At 43.6% G+C, this 15,253-nt stretch overlaps 1 protein-coding gene across 9 annotated transcripts in view; it reads right to left on the bottom strand.

Annotated features, from left to right (window-relative positions):
* elavl4 (ELAV like neuron-specific RNA binding protein 4) overlaps positions 1–15,253 on the bottom strand; it is a 72,385-nt gene that overhangs the window by 23,809 nt on the left and 33,323 nt on the right. For all 9 annotated transcript variants that reach the window (XM_031864341.1, XM_031864339.1, XM_031864338.1 and 6 more), the window contains 2 exons: positions 14,168–14,414; positions 2,967–3,070 (listed from right to left, as the gene is read on the bottom strand). In XM_031864341.1, coding sequence (XP_031720201.1) covers positions 2,967–3,070; positions 14,168–14,414 — 351 coding nt within the window. The remainder of the gene's footprint in view (positions 1–2,966; positions 3,071–14,167; positions 14,415–15,253) is intronic.

The raw sequence follows: 15,253 nt of genomic DNA on the forward strand, positions 1-15,253 counted from the left end.
TCTACTGCAGAGCATCTGCCCTGCATTTCTTAAAGATTAGAACTGGGAGTAAATCTTTTTCCACTGTGTCCCTTCTGATTTTTCTTACCTGCAGTATGCTGTGAAAGCCCATGCAACCATACACACACTCACAAAAACTAACACCAGCACATCAAATGCATTACAGTCTTGCCCTTGCAAACACTCGCCTGGACAGCAATCTCACAGAGGGAGTAAAAAGACTTCCTCGTGTTACCACTCACCCCACACAGTTTCACTCATTGTCACACGCTACTGCTCCTCCTCATTTCCACACGCGTACAGAAACACTTATCCCCATGCACATGTCCATAATCATGCACACACACACATCACATACACACATAATCTTCTACTTAGAGTATACTGTGGATGAATGTCCTCTCTAATGGTGCAAATGGCGATAACTGGTTATATTGTGCTGTGTGTGGCTCCCAGCAGCAGCTCTCTACCAGTGAACTTTCACTTGTCAAACGTTGTCCCCAACATCCTCATGTGCAGACACGATTTTGCTCAAGCAAAAGTTGCCTAAATCCCATTACAACTGCTGCTGACTGGAGCAGCTTTCCCTTGGAGTGCTTTCATTACCTCTGACAAGTGGAGACATAAGCCATCAAATAAGGTTGAAGTAAGGCAAATATGGTGGATATGCAGTCATATCCTTGAGCAACAGCATGGAAATCCTGCTGCACTCTAACGGTGGGAGAATGGGATTGGGAACATCTGGCTCTCCCCATGTCTCACTTTCCTTTCACACATCCTTTCTCTTTGGCCTCTCTGCTCAGCTCCTCTGTCTTCCTCTTCCTCTCTGCATCTCTCTCCTTTGCTGCCTGGATCTTTTCCCTCTGCTTCCTTCCTGCGCACTGCCTCACTAAACCTTTCTCTCTCTTCCAGATTCTGCCGCTTTTTGCTCCTTTTTTTCTCCTCTGTGCAGCTCTCCCTCATTTTCTCTCTTTGTCAGCCAACTCCAGATGTCTAATCCATCAACACCTCCTCAAGCTGTGAGCGCTATTGTGTACGAGTGCGGTTTAGTGCGCGTGTTAAACTGGAGTGTGTGTGTGTGTGTGTCTGTGTGTGCAGAAAAGTTTGAAAAAGTGTGTGAGATTATGTACATGCATGTCCCTGTGAGCTCCTCTCACCTTTGGCATGCTGCTTCCCCTCACACCTCAGAGGGAAAGCAGCATCGCAGCCACCGCTGACAAAATCTGAGGTGTCATGGCGGAGGAAACCGCAGCAGTGAAACCAACTCAAAGACACTACAGAGATGCACATCGCCTGAGAGCATGTAAATCTCTGGGCCAAGCGTTTCCTCACAAGTGTCGTGGCAAAGAGTGGGAAGGGTGTGACATGAAAGAGCGCCAAGCTTAATTTCAGAATTACCGTGCTGCCTTTTAATTTACCTTGTTACCTTTAGGGTATTTCTGTCTGTTGTGGAGGGAGAAAGCAAGGAAAGAGGGTAGTGGGAGAGAGGAAATTAAGTGTGAAAGAGCGATAGCGCCAGACAGAGATGCAGGGTTGTCTTCTGTCATTACGAAGATCGCCTTTATCTGAGGAACAACTTGAGGCAATCTCTTGTGTCATGAGAGTGTGAGTGAAAATCTGTGAACTCTGCCTACTACACTCAATTACAGACCTCATGAATTCCACGCTACGTAAATGACCTTCAACATTGTCCATTGTATATTAAAAAAAGCCTACTTTCACTTAAGTCTCTATGTTGTTAGTTGCTTGCTTGTATCTTACCGCTCTTATTATCAAGAACAGTGCTCCTGTAATGCCGATGTGTGCGCTCTCACATACACATTCACCGCTCTTTTGGGTCATACACTGGTAATAGTTGCTCTGGGAGACCCCTGGTTTGCTGATCGCAATGACCGAATCATACAATGTGGACAATACACGCACTGATCCACCCATCAAAACCACCTCAAACCACCACACAACCCACCTCAACCCACCTCAAACAATCCTGCATGTTCACACACATGCAGGATCACATATCTCTCTTCTTTTTTCTGTGGCATAAATTAGACAAGAGCCAGGATGCTGTGCTGAACCAAGGCCGGGCCGGGCAGCGTACATTGTCTGGGGGAATAGAGGGATTCTCACAGGGACTGCCTATTCCCAACTACAAGATAATCCCATCCTAATAGATCAGATTAGATTAGATTAGATCAGATGACGAAAAGCGAGAATCCAGGGATTATCACAGAGCAACAGATTACTGCCCAGTTTAAAAGCAACAACATATCGGCAGGCGCAGAAGGGACGATAGTAGAGGATATAAGAGAGGAAAAAACAAGATCAGCATGAAATCTGATGTGTGTTGATTTTATGCGAAGGCAGGAACAACTGCTTGTAATTATGTTTAATTTGTAACCTTTAAAAGATGTTTAACATGTTTGGAGAAGGGATTTATCTTTCTTACCTGACAACTCTCTGCAAGCCTGCACATTAGTCATGCCATTAAAATTCAATAACAGAACTTTCAATTATTTTGGAAAATATGCAGTGATTGATGTGTTTCTTCCCTTTTCACTCTCTATCTATAATTTCACCTTTACATTTTGACATTTAGAAAGTAATTAGCATATCAGCGATAGTCGCAAGCTTTTTAATATGTCTCTTTGATTTGAATGGTCTCTTTTTACTTTTTGTCGCTCATGCGCGTTAAGCCCATCTTTCCCTCCAGCTCATTTACAAACAGAATCACTATCTAAAGGGGCTCTGAGAAAGAGCAAAGCAGCCTTTTAACTTGAGTTATGCATGATCTCCGCAAATTTATAAAATCTTATGATTTCTATCAATTATCAAGCAATTAATTTAATATTTTGCGGTAATACTTTTCAGATATTTAGCTGTTGAAAGATACTGTGCATTTGTAATGGCAGCAACTATGGTGTGTTACAATCAGAGGTGTTTTAGCAGTTGTACACGGTGTTGGTTACCTTGATCGTTTTGGTCTGAAGTCTGAGTCCATTTAACGTGTTGATGGCTTTCTCTGCGTCCTTTGGATCGATGTAGTTGACAAAGCCGTAGCCCAGACTCTGTCCTGAAATGACAGAAAGAGGGAAAGGAAAACTTTTAAAATGTTTTCTCCATTCAGTTGTTTTATTTCTTCAAATTGCTCACTGACAACAAGACATCTTAATTTATACTCATCATCCATACTAAAAGGTCTGAGGGGAGACAGAGAGACTCCCCTCATTATTAGAAGAGATAAACACTTTGTCCTTTTACATTTGGAATGCGGTACCATATTTCATGTTGATGAATAATTCTACTCTCTCTCAAACTTGGCAACTTGTATCATGTTTTTGTATTATGTTTTTGTAATTGATGGTAGTCTACAAAGACTGTATACACCCATTGGTTTGTGGACTGCTGTTTTGAAGACTCAACCATTGTGACCGTCACCATCTTGATTCTCTCTTGTTCAAGAGAGTGGAGCTAGACAGACATTTTTAGGCGACCAAAATGTTACAATTAACTTTCCTGAGTTGAAAACACACTGTGAAAGGGTTAAAGTTCTCGATGAAAACACGGAAAACTCCCAGACCGTAAAATGATGTGGAAGCGACCTGTCAATCACAAGGTAGCCACGCCCTAAAGCATACTCATTGTCTATTTTACTCTAAATGAGACCATCATTTGCAAATCAACATCACGCTGTATTGAACAAGACTTGACACTAGCGATTGAGACCATAAACTAATGTTTCCAATGTTTACTGAGGTAATAAATGAAGTCAGAAGTAGCCTTATTTTCTCAAAGACTTCTATACAATCAGACTCATTTTTGCAACCCCCTGCTGGCCATTAGAAAGAATGCAGGTTCAAGGCACTTCAGCACTGGTGTCACTTTTCAGACCTGAAAGTTGCTGCCTGGCAGTCAAAGAAAAAGAAGCTAAAGTTAAATTTAGACGATGTTGTTATTTGATGACCAGAGTTTAATGCCTTTGTTCCTAAAACTGAAAATAATACCCAGGCCTTGCTCCCGTCCATAGTCACCCTCGAGGGTATCATACATCTTTTCCTCCAAAAATCCTTTGTAACATCTCTTCATCACTACTGACAAGATCACAGTGACTCCTGCCTGGAGCGCCAAGAGTCTTGGTGTGACTTTTGTCAACCATGTGAAGCCTGCTCAGTTGTCGCAGCATTGCAGATGTGCACTCTACAACATGTGATGGATGAGACAGCCTCTTTCCAGATCTGTACACTGTATACCCTCACAGAGACCCTTTTTACTCACGATTCAACTACTTAAAAGATCGGCAAATTATCGTTCAAGAGATAATCCTGGGCAAATAAAAAGAAAACATCTCCACCTGATATTTCACGTCATGATAGCAACCTTATAAATAGGGAATGTGTAGACTCTGATCCATGCACTCCTCGGTATTGGTTGCTTGTTATATTGTTGATCTTGGAGCTTAAGGGAATTTACTCTTGTAATACTTTTTTTTTAAATGCTCAAGATAGAAGCGTCAACGACTGAATGCCTAGAATATGTCATACATTAGCGTCAAATTCTCTCTGAACTATGAGAGTAAAATGCAACCAGGCCCCAGCATATAAGTATCACAGTGCGTACAAACAGCATATTTGTTACTGTCTTTGCATCTGTACAAAAAGAGAGAGAGAAGAAAATACCACCCCCATTTCCCTCGAAGCTTAAATTGTCTTGGATAGCACACTCCCTTTGAGTGTGAAGCAGGCCTGACATCTCCCAGTGTTTCCCCGACAGATCAAGCCTTTCAACAGGCGTAGGACTTTAAGTAGACGCCTCCAGCCATCAGGGCCTTCAGTCGGCTACTTTTCAACAAACAGCCCCGATCCGCTAACGCCACACACAAGTGCAAAGAGAATCCCAGTCAGTTTAAGAAGAGCAGCATGCACACATTCACGCTAATGGGAACAGACAGCGGTTAGTCAGAGACAAAGTGAATCACAAAATATGGAGCATGGCTGTTTCACAAAATAAATACATTTGGGCTATGGATATCACAGCGCAGAAGAGCTCAGCTGCGAGCAGTGGAAGGGCCAGGAGGGACTTGTAGTCCTAACATCAAACAGCTGATGAGTTTCTCTTCTTCTCTCCTCTCCTCCCTCTTCTCCTCTGGATTAACTGTGGATTATCAGACGCTCTCTATTGTTAATTAAAAACCTGCCATCCTGGAGAGACTACTGCTATTTTTAACTAACCCTCCTCTCCTCCCCCTCCTCCTCCTCCCTGACTCCCAGCTGACATCAGGTGTTAGGTTTGGCAGTTTAAATATACCTCACAAAATCATTCTTTGTGGCTCGTCCTCTTTATTAAATAGTGAATACACAAAAGAGACCACGAATAACAAAGAGAAAGAGAACATGTGGCAAAACTAATTAATGGAATCAGTTGAAGAGAAATAATGCATGTAGATTTATTTAGCCAATAAACCGAGATGGGCCATGAACGGTATTCTAAATGACCCAGTAGTGTACAGTATGCCGATGAATTCAATATTTTAGCAAACATTTCAAACTGTAACTGTTCATAGGCGCATGGATTCAATTTAAACTGACATGAAAATTCCAGCTGGGTGCAGAGAGCTGAGAGCCTGCCGCTTGTCACGCTCTTCTTCCACCCTCGCCTCCCACTTTCCCATCACCTTCCTCACCCCGCTCCCTCATCTTCAACAAGAAATGTGAGGTTCGACAAGCGCAGCTACCAGAGGGTTAGCTGACAATGAAGTGTGCTGGCGAAGAGCACTCATGCAGGGCAATCGAGATGGGCTGGCTGCTGCTTAATGGTACCAAGACACTTGGCACTCATGGAGTAGTCCAGGCAGCCAAATGGGGCCAAACTTGCAGCCATGGACGCTGCCGCTGTGTGAATAATGTTTTTACTTGTGTGTATGCACTTTCATGAGCGTGTATGTTGTCTGCATGCAGAGCTTAGGCTGGTATTGGTGTATCTGCCCACCCCCACTCTCTTTTTCACTCCCTCTTTGGCAAGGCTGAGGGCCTTCAGGCTGGAGGAAAGAGGGTGGGATCGAGGCTCGCTGGCTGGCAACAGTCCCCAGGTGAGCGATGAGATGAGGGGAGATGGAGAGAGGCATCTGCCTGCAGCATCAGGAAAGCTCCAGGAGGGGATTCCACCAACCATTTCCAGCCTGCTAGGGAGCAGCTAACAGCAGGGAGCTACCGCCAGACCGCCTGGCTGCCAGGAATCTGCACGGATGGGTGGGAAACGCCAACGATCCACACAGATGTACACACATGTGCACACAAATGCAAGTAAACATGTAATCACTCAATCACAGAGGCACACACAAACAAACACAAGCATTAAAGTAAGTCCCCGCAGCAGGACAGCGAGGAGTGGAGTGGCTGGCAGCTAACCAGTGAATGCATCATTGCGCGTGTGTTGTAGTTCCTCAACCGTTTAGTGAATTTCAACACTGAAAAGATAAAGAACACCGACTATTTCCATCCTTTATCATATGTATGCACTAGCAATCCAATAGATGCTCAAATAACCTGCAGTATGCATGCAGAGGCAGCACGCAGTGTGGTTGGCTTCATTCTGTCACAACACCTGCCCTGTCCACCTCAATACTCCCCAGCAGGATCAGCATTTGGATCACACCACCACAGTGCCCCGCTCTGTTCCGGCTCAACACACCGAGGTTAAGCACAGTTTTGAGGCAGTTTAAAATGGTTCAGCATCATTTAACTCAGCATGGTGTCTTATTGGAATGTAAGGATAAGGCCAGCTCAGGCTGCAAGATCCCACAACACCAGGCGAAAAGCTCAAGCTGTTTCTAGCCACACGTTTTAATGTTCTTTAAGATCAAGTCTTACTGTTAAAGTGATTTTCAACATCATGTCATCTGTCATTCATTGCTGCTGAACAATAATAGTCGTACAAATGTAACATAAGTTTAAAGAAATGCTGCTGAACTGAATTTAAAAATATGTGTATAACAAGTGTAGCAGGAGTTGATCATATAAAAAGACAATTTGCACGAGAAGTCTTTTTTTTACACCCAGAGACGGTCTACTGGTAGTTAATAGTTACAGAAAGATAACTTAAGGAAGTATGGCATTTTAGGCAATGTAGAGAAGCTATTAAAAATGCATGATAAATAGCCTCAAATGGAGTTGTAGCTAACAGAAAAATCAGCCTTGTGCTGATCAATTAGCCTAATGGATACATTAACTTATATACTTTAATTGTCAATTAAAACCAAGAACCCAAATGATGCATTGCTCTTCATAATGGCCTTTTAATGAGGTTAGATCTTCATTTGCCTTTGATTCGTCAGCTGTTTAGAGTGCCAGTTGTGCAAAACAGTTGTAACGACTTGAGAAAATCCTCAGCAGCAGTGAAAAGGGGCTTCTTAATAAAAAAATATGTAACTTTAATAATGGCAGAGGTCTTGTACTGAAGAATGTCCCCAAATGAGGTTGATGTGATGTACGGTGTCACTAACCACATGGGGGTGGGGGAGTGAGGAGGTAAGGGCTAATTTGGACCCACCTCCACTCCTTTGGCACTGCTTTTGTACAATCTGACTTAAATTGTATAGGGAGGAGGGCATGTTTTTCAGTGGTAAAATCACTGCTTTTTCCAGTGAGTAGCTCTTCGGTGAGTTGGCGAGGTGTTATGACTAAGCCATTATTTGTTTCCTGAGGAGCAGCAGGGTTGCTCAATGTGTGAGATGAGAAAATGAGTATACTTCGAGCGGGTGTCATCTCTGCTGGCCCTACTATGTCATTTCATCTTTTCCCCTTCTGTACATACACACACACACGCACAGACACACATCCGAGAATGCAATGGAAAATTCACACACCTATGCAAAATGACATAGAGGTAGATAATAACCAATAAGCAAAATAGATCTATGCATGCCTACACTGATGATCACAATCTTGCGCTGTAAGGTACACACTCCAGTTGCATATTGCCTGTCATTATTTTCTGCCTTTTTTGATGTATTATGTGACTAAGAGCCCTGTACTGCAGACATGAAAGCATCTTCATCTCCTATCATCAGGCAAGGCCCACACAACGCACTATAGACTCTTTGATGTAGAGTGGTAGCTACCAAATGAAACGCATAGCTGCATGAAACCTTCTATTTCACTATTGACTGTCCTGCAATCTGTTGGACTCGATACTCATCTCTGAAAGTGTGTAGCTATTAATCAAAAGGTTAATTTGAAATGCTGACACGATGTTAACATGTATATAACATTTTACTTCTGTAGTTGTGCCAACTTGTTCAAAAGCATTGTCATGGGAGAAAAGAAGCATCAAAAGGAGTGAGGGGGGGAGTTGCAGCTTTCAGAGACCACCAGAGCTTTGAGCCGGTGATGTTAACACACCTTGAGTGGACCAGTCTCTTCTCCCCACAAAGAGCCAAATCCGTTTGGTCAGTCTTGAATTTAGCGACATTTTAAGTTGAGGCAGAGGGGACAAAAAACATTTCAATTTGTCAAAATAAATGTGTCACACTCATTGCTTCCATCCTCTGATGTTTTGCCCCTTGCTGCTGCTATTTTTGATGGGCCAATGCTCCCTAATTGAAAAGGTGCCCTGTCACCAGCTTCATGTCAAATTACACTGTACTTACCTTTAAAGGGGGTCAACTCCATAGGGGAGAGGGAGTTGAGTGAGTTTGCATAAAAAAAATAAACACAAAGAGAACAAAAGACTACAGCACCTCAAATACTAGCAGTACAGTTAGAGCATATCATGTGGCATGTATTAAGCCCGTTTAAATAACTAAATTCATAAACAGAGCCACGTCCCCCGCACGCATGCATCTACTGTAGATCCCTCTCCCACTCACTCATTCAACACATCTTTCCCTCCTGGGTTGCCAAGGTAGCAGCCACTGTTGCAGTCAGGAGGCTCCCACTCTCAGTTCCCAAGGCCCCGCTTCCAATAACACACACACATAGGCACACACTTGCCCACGTAGAAGCTCAGGGAAAAACACACACACACACACACACACACACACACGTAAACCACCCCCTCTTGGTGGCTCCCTGAGCCTTGGAGCCAGTGGACTGCAGCCTGCAGTGAGTGGGCTGGTTGGCTGGCTGTGCAGCTGAGATATCGAAGGCAAGCTGACAGACAGAGAAGCCCCTCTAAGACTTGGATAACCCTGTTACGTCAGGATTGCGGAGCCGACTGTTCTGCACCTGCTTGGACTCTCTCTGAGAGCACAGAGCGAGCAGACCCATGAGCCCTCCGCCATCCACCCCCAGCCCTGCAGCACACATGCTGGGGACAACGGGACTGTCTGGCTCTCTCCTGCCCAGGTACAGTGCACTCAGAGTGGAGGGGTCGGAAGGTGAGGAACCAGCTCTGAGGCACATTCAGCTGCTGGGGCAGACACAGGGGACAGTCATGATCTCTGTGCTCCATGTAAAGGGCACTCAGAGTGGAATGAGAGGGGACAGAGGCTGTCTGAAGTGAGGGTCACTGGAGGAGCAGTACAGCCATGCAAGCTCTAAGGGCGTCCAATTCTGGGCCCTAAGCAGAGGGAGGTGCAGGAGGGGTGGGTGGGTGCTATGAGGAGAGAGACAGGACATTCTCGCGACCTGGGACTCTGAAACTTTAATGCCTGCTTGTGTCTGCACTTCTGAGCCTGGCAGCTCTCTTAATACCTGGCTGTGGAGATGTCAAATCCGTTTTTCATCTCTTTCCCTGTCATCTTTGTTCACGCTATCTCCAGCCTTCAGCCCATTTCAGGTTCAGATAAACGCGGCCTGTATGTGAGATGTAAACACTGCGCCACATCTCGCTCGGCATTATTTCAGTAAGGATGTGAAAGCGTTGGTTTGTCACTACATTGCATTTGTGTTGTTTAGGTGTTTTGGAAGGTTCAAAATTGGTCTCATCATAGGACAAACGGAGAGGAATAATAGCAAGTTTTGTTCCCATCACTCTAGTAATGATGTGAAAACAGCTTGGCATGCAATCTGAAGTACAAAGAGAATCCCCCTTTCCTCAGAGCGTGTTGTCAATTTATATTTCAGTAGCAACAAAGAGATATGGGTAAACTGAGGTTTAAATGGTGAATATTTGATCTGCTCCCCGTTAGACTGACAGACCTTGTGCAGGAGCTGAGCCCATCTGTCCTTGCAGATCAGGGTTAGATGCATATTTTATGTTTGCAATACTTGTGGGTGCACTTGATGTTCCATAACAGAAATGGAATGACAATGAAACTAACGGAAGTGTGCTGCCTGAGCCACAGACTTGTGCAGGCAAAGCAAGCCGAATCCACCAAACCCGAGATATTTTTTGCACCTATGTGAAGATGGTGTACCTGTCCTTATGTAAGAATTGGGTTCGCAGCAGGCATTCACACGCTACTGAAGCTGCTGTCTGTCAGAGGTGCCCCGGCTTGAACTACTCCACAGCTGACATCACAGTCCATCTATTTTTCATAGCCAACATCTGCTTGGCTTGCTACATTGTCACTATGATTTGCATCAGCTCCCCAGATTCCATGTATAAAACCAACACATGGAAGGTGACTAGAGTAGTGTGCACCAAAGGCTTCCGTCAGTGTTGCTTTGGGATGATGTCTTTACAGGGTTGGATGTAGACATGAGAATTATTTCATCTGCATCAAGAGGAGAAGAATGCTGTTCCCATTATGAAACGGTTAGTGGAGTTTGCTGCTGAAAGACCGCAATAACAAAATGCTACCTGAAGGTACACCATAGCAGCTGGTGAACATGGCCAACTGTTTACTCAACAAGCAAGTAACATATCGTATATGTCTCTACAGAGTAAAGGCTACTGAGGTTTTTGGCTACTGTCAATCCAAAAAAATGATTGGACCTCCCCAATGCAATCAATCCTTGTTCCAGCATGAAAAGCCATTTCCTTCTCCTCCGTGTCATTGTGAAAACAAATGTAGTCATTTCTCCAGCAGAAATGCGGCTGATGCAGAAAAATTATCCTGAAAAATGACTTACTGACAAGGATCAGTCAATTCCATTTCTCTCTCTGTGTAAGCGTGTGTTCGTGCATGGGCATGTATAGAAGTTCACGAGTGCTGATTCAGCATATTGCAAGGTCCACATTGATTTTTCCTCGCTCACAATAAGGGTTTGCGTGTTGTTTTTTTGGTGGTTGCCTTACTTTTTTGTTCAAGATGAGCTTTCAGACTGGCAACTCTCAGCTTCAACCTTTTAATGAAGGAGCGCTAGAAGAGGAACCATCTATAGTCCACAGTGTCTCAGAGTCATCATGCCCTGGCCAAAGAGCATTTGTACATGTTACATTCTCTCTGCGTGGAATGCAGAAGGACAAATGTAAAAGCCACTATAGTATACACTTAATTCAAACAACGATCGTCTTTAAGGCATCTTCTCCTTAAGAGTACACAGGCAGACAGGAGGAGGCCTGGGGCTTACGTGCAAGTGTGTGTGGGCTGCAGCTAGGTGCGTGTAAACTAGCCTTTAATAAAAGATTAACCTGCGTGTCTCTGCCGTGTTATGAGCTCACCAGGCAGAGGTAGTTGTGCAAGCAGGCAGGCAGGTAGGCAAGCGGGCAGGCATGTGGGGAGCAAGAAAGACACCCAGAGGTGGCTGTTATACCAGCTGAAGTCAACCAGGGTGACAGACGGAGCCGGAGTGTCTACGCCTGCCTGTAACCACCCGAGCCTCACGCCGCGATGGCGTCATTGGAGCTGACAAGAGCAAGTCCGCAGGAAGCTGAGGACCTGTATGTCTCTCCTACTGTACCTCTGAGAGGCGTACATGCTCACACCTTATCAGCAAAGACTTACAGGTCAGATAGGCCGCACACTCGACACAAAAGTACTCTACATTGCAAAATGTACACCAAAAAAGTCTGCTTAAATCCGTGAATTTTTTTGGCGAAATACTTCAATTTTGTAATGATAAAATATTCAAAAACAAAACTTTTGTTCTGTACTCCTCAAACACTTCACACGGCATAATAGAAAATGAGGGCCTTAATATCCTCATCAATATGAATAATGTGTAGCTACAGAACACTCTAACCACCCTCAAGACATTCTGAGGTTTCCTGCTGAAAATTCAACATGGTAAAAAATATCCTCTCCTTCCTCAGCATTAACTCACTCGCATAAAAATGTCAAATTACACATTATGTGTAGATATTTACGACAGACGAAAAAGGGTACAGGTGTATACATTGGCCTATAAAGAAAAAATGGTGCTCTCTTTCCTCTTCCTCCCATCCTTCTCTTTTTCCCTCCTGCTAGCAAACCTGGCTTTGTCTATTAATGATTTGGATGACTGTTATATAAATGAGTTGAGTATAAAGCCTCTTGGCATTCCCTGCTAAAAAGAGGGGATCTGTGCTTTGTTAGCCTAAAAGTTTGAATCAGGAAATTGCCCCCATGGGAGAGCAAAACAGGCATACACCAGAGGGGGAGATTGAGGAGGGTGGGATTTATTTATAACTTTTTGCGTTGATGCTAAGTCATCAGAGAGACCTTGTAGTGCAGAGCAGAGAAGTACCCTAAATGGTTTAGAAGTGAGCGAACAAACAACTCTACCATTCTCTCACATTCCCCATTTAGGGCCCAAGCAGGTTTACAGCAATTCTGTTCGTTTTTTTAAACTCCCTCCAAGTATCAGCTTGGTTCCTCACTGCCGCTTGGCAAATCACACTTGAGGGGAAAATCGGGAGGAGAGAGAACACGGTGATGATGATGATAGCATGTGGTATCCCAGTGTTATTTTTGTACACGCCGTCCTCCATTATCCTGGTGTATCTGACTCTCACAGGCTCCATTTTGTGGCCCATTAGAGAGGAAGAGGAAGATGGTCCTAGAGAGGAATTGTAGTGCTTCGGAATATGCTTCAAAGAATGAGAGAAGAGGAGGAGGCAGGAATGGCTTGGGTTAGTGGCCGTTTCTGGTTTACAGTCAACATTGTCATCGCTATCGGCCTTTTGGTTGTACTTAATCTATTACAGGAAATCTAATTTGGTGATTATGTTCAGGTATATTTATTATATTTATGTGTGCGTATTTATGTGTGTGTTTACTCTCGCCGCCTTGCCTGCTATCTGACAATGGCTTGGTGATCTACACTGCCTGCCAGCCTGGTGCTCTTTAATGAGATTATCAGGAGAAGAGTGTCAGTAAGTAGGATCTAAAATGAAAGCCATTATGGAGCATTATCACAGAGCCGCACCAACCCCCTCCCCTGATCCATCTGCTGTGTGGCCACCCACACAGCCACTACGCCCAGATTACAGCCATGATTAGCACCGCGAAGTGCTGCTTAATTTAAACACCTCTGGAGAACATGTGGCACTTTGCCGCATTGCTGACTCACAGCGCTTGAACACACACACGGAGGACAGAGATGGATTTCTCCTCCTAGAAGACAATGCATGCAACGACTACTGTCAAACACTTAAATTGCTTGGAATGGTGTTGAGCCGGGGGCTTGCGTACACTCGTGCGAAGTGAAATATTAATTTCATATTTCATTCTTTACATGTGTGTCTCTACTTGGCTTACTGTATCTACACCTACCTTTGATCCTTTAGCAGTATGTGAACAGTAATGTAAGCTGTCTTTCTCAACAACTATTTTATTATTCCTACCAATCTACTGTCTACTGCAAATATTACAAAAAAAAGGTGAAGAAACACACAATAATTTATTACAACAAACGTAAATTAAACAACAATTTAAAATATGTGGTTTGTTGAGTATTGTAATAAAATAAAAATATATTTCAATGCTGAAGTGAATAGGAAGCCAAGTCTTAAAGTGCCAGGATCAGGCCAGTCAAAATTGTCAATATAGAAAGCAAGCATCTAAATCCCTTCCAGCTCTGGATGAGCTCAGTATAGTAAATCCCTTTGTGCTGAACTTCTTCCTTTTTACCTTGGCAAAATTGCCTTTGGGGACTACCAACTCATCACACAGTATATTACATTATATCTTAATTTCGTGCATCATATTGTCATTGACAGCTGATTGACTTAAGTTTAGGTGATTTCAGTGAAATACACGCTCCTGTATGGGGACCTATTGGATACATCTCAAATCATGTCAAGTTCATGAAAAGGGAAACGCAAGCAACAGTATCCGAGTGCAACATGGACAGTCTCCTTTCTGTACCTGTGATCTTGTCGCGAACCAGCTTGCAGGACTCGATCTCGCCGATGCTACCAAACAGGCTGCGGAACTCCTCCTGGGTCATATTCTGCGGCAGGTAGTTGACAATGAGGTTGGTCTTGCTGTCGTCATTTGATTGGCCAGTCTGCATGGGCGAGGGACAGCCGCGGCTGTTGGTGGTCGGCCCGTTGGCTGTGGTGCCTCCTCCGCTGGGGCCATTTGACACAGGAGCCTCCATGTTACTGATGATCTGGAGCAGGTCAGAGCGGGAGGAGAGAGAGGAAGAGGCGAGGAGAGGAACCATGGAGTGAAAGTGCAGGGAGGAAGAAGGAGAGAGATAGCATTCATTAGCAAAGGCCTCTGTCCTATTATTTACAATATTTTGAACAATTAATATGTAGCAAGGCATACAAGACTCTGACAAAGTGGTTATTTTAAAAATTTAATTTCTAAAAAGCATAAAGTCATGCTTTTTGCATAAAGTCAAATCAACAGTTTGGGTAAAAAGGTTTTTTTAAGGCCTGTTTCCAGACATTTGAAGGGTTTTAAATGAGCTTTGCACATACAATATATCACTGTTTTGGAATTGACATACAATTATTTCTTGCCTGACAGAGATTCGAATGTCATAGCGAAATAGTAGAAAAATATTTCTCCCTCAGTTTGGAACAGAGCAATGTGATGAAGTACCTTGATTTTTCAGGTATTTCATTAATAACGTTTGATTTACTTATTTCAAGGCAGAGTAAATACTTATACATGATGCTGAAAAGCTTAGGAATGATGGTTTATATTTGTGAGAAATCATGCTGACAACAAATGATCAAGTTGGTGAAAAACCAATTGCCTCTCATATGACACAAACATTTTATCAAAACATTTTAAAACCCTAGTATGGAACCACAAACTAAACACAGAACAGGCCATTAAACATTGAGAAATAGACCCTTTTACAGTTTGTAAATGCAGTTTGGCAACAGAAGTACATCGGAGTGCAATAACTGGTCAAGCTATGTGAGGGCATTAACAACTAAAGATTGCTAATGCAACTTAAACAAATTGACTTACCATTCCTATACTATTAGTGAC

The sequence above is a fragment of the Anarrhichthys ocellatus genome, unplaced genomic scaffold (genome assembly GCF_004355925.1).
Source record: "Anarrhichthys ocellatus isolate YVR2014 unplaced genomic scaffold, GSC_Weel_1.0 scaffold30, whole genome shotgun sequence".
Taxonomy (NCBI): Eukaryota; Metazoa; Chordata; class Actinopteri; order Perciformes; family Anarhichadidae; genus Anarrhichthys; species Anarrhichthys ocellatus.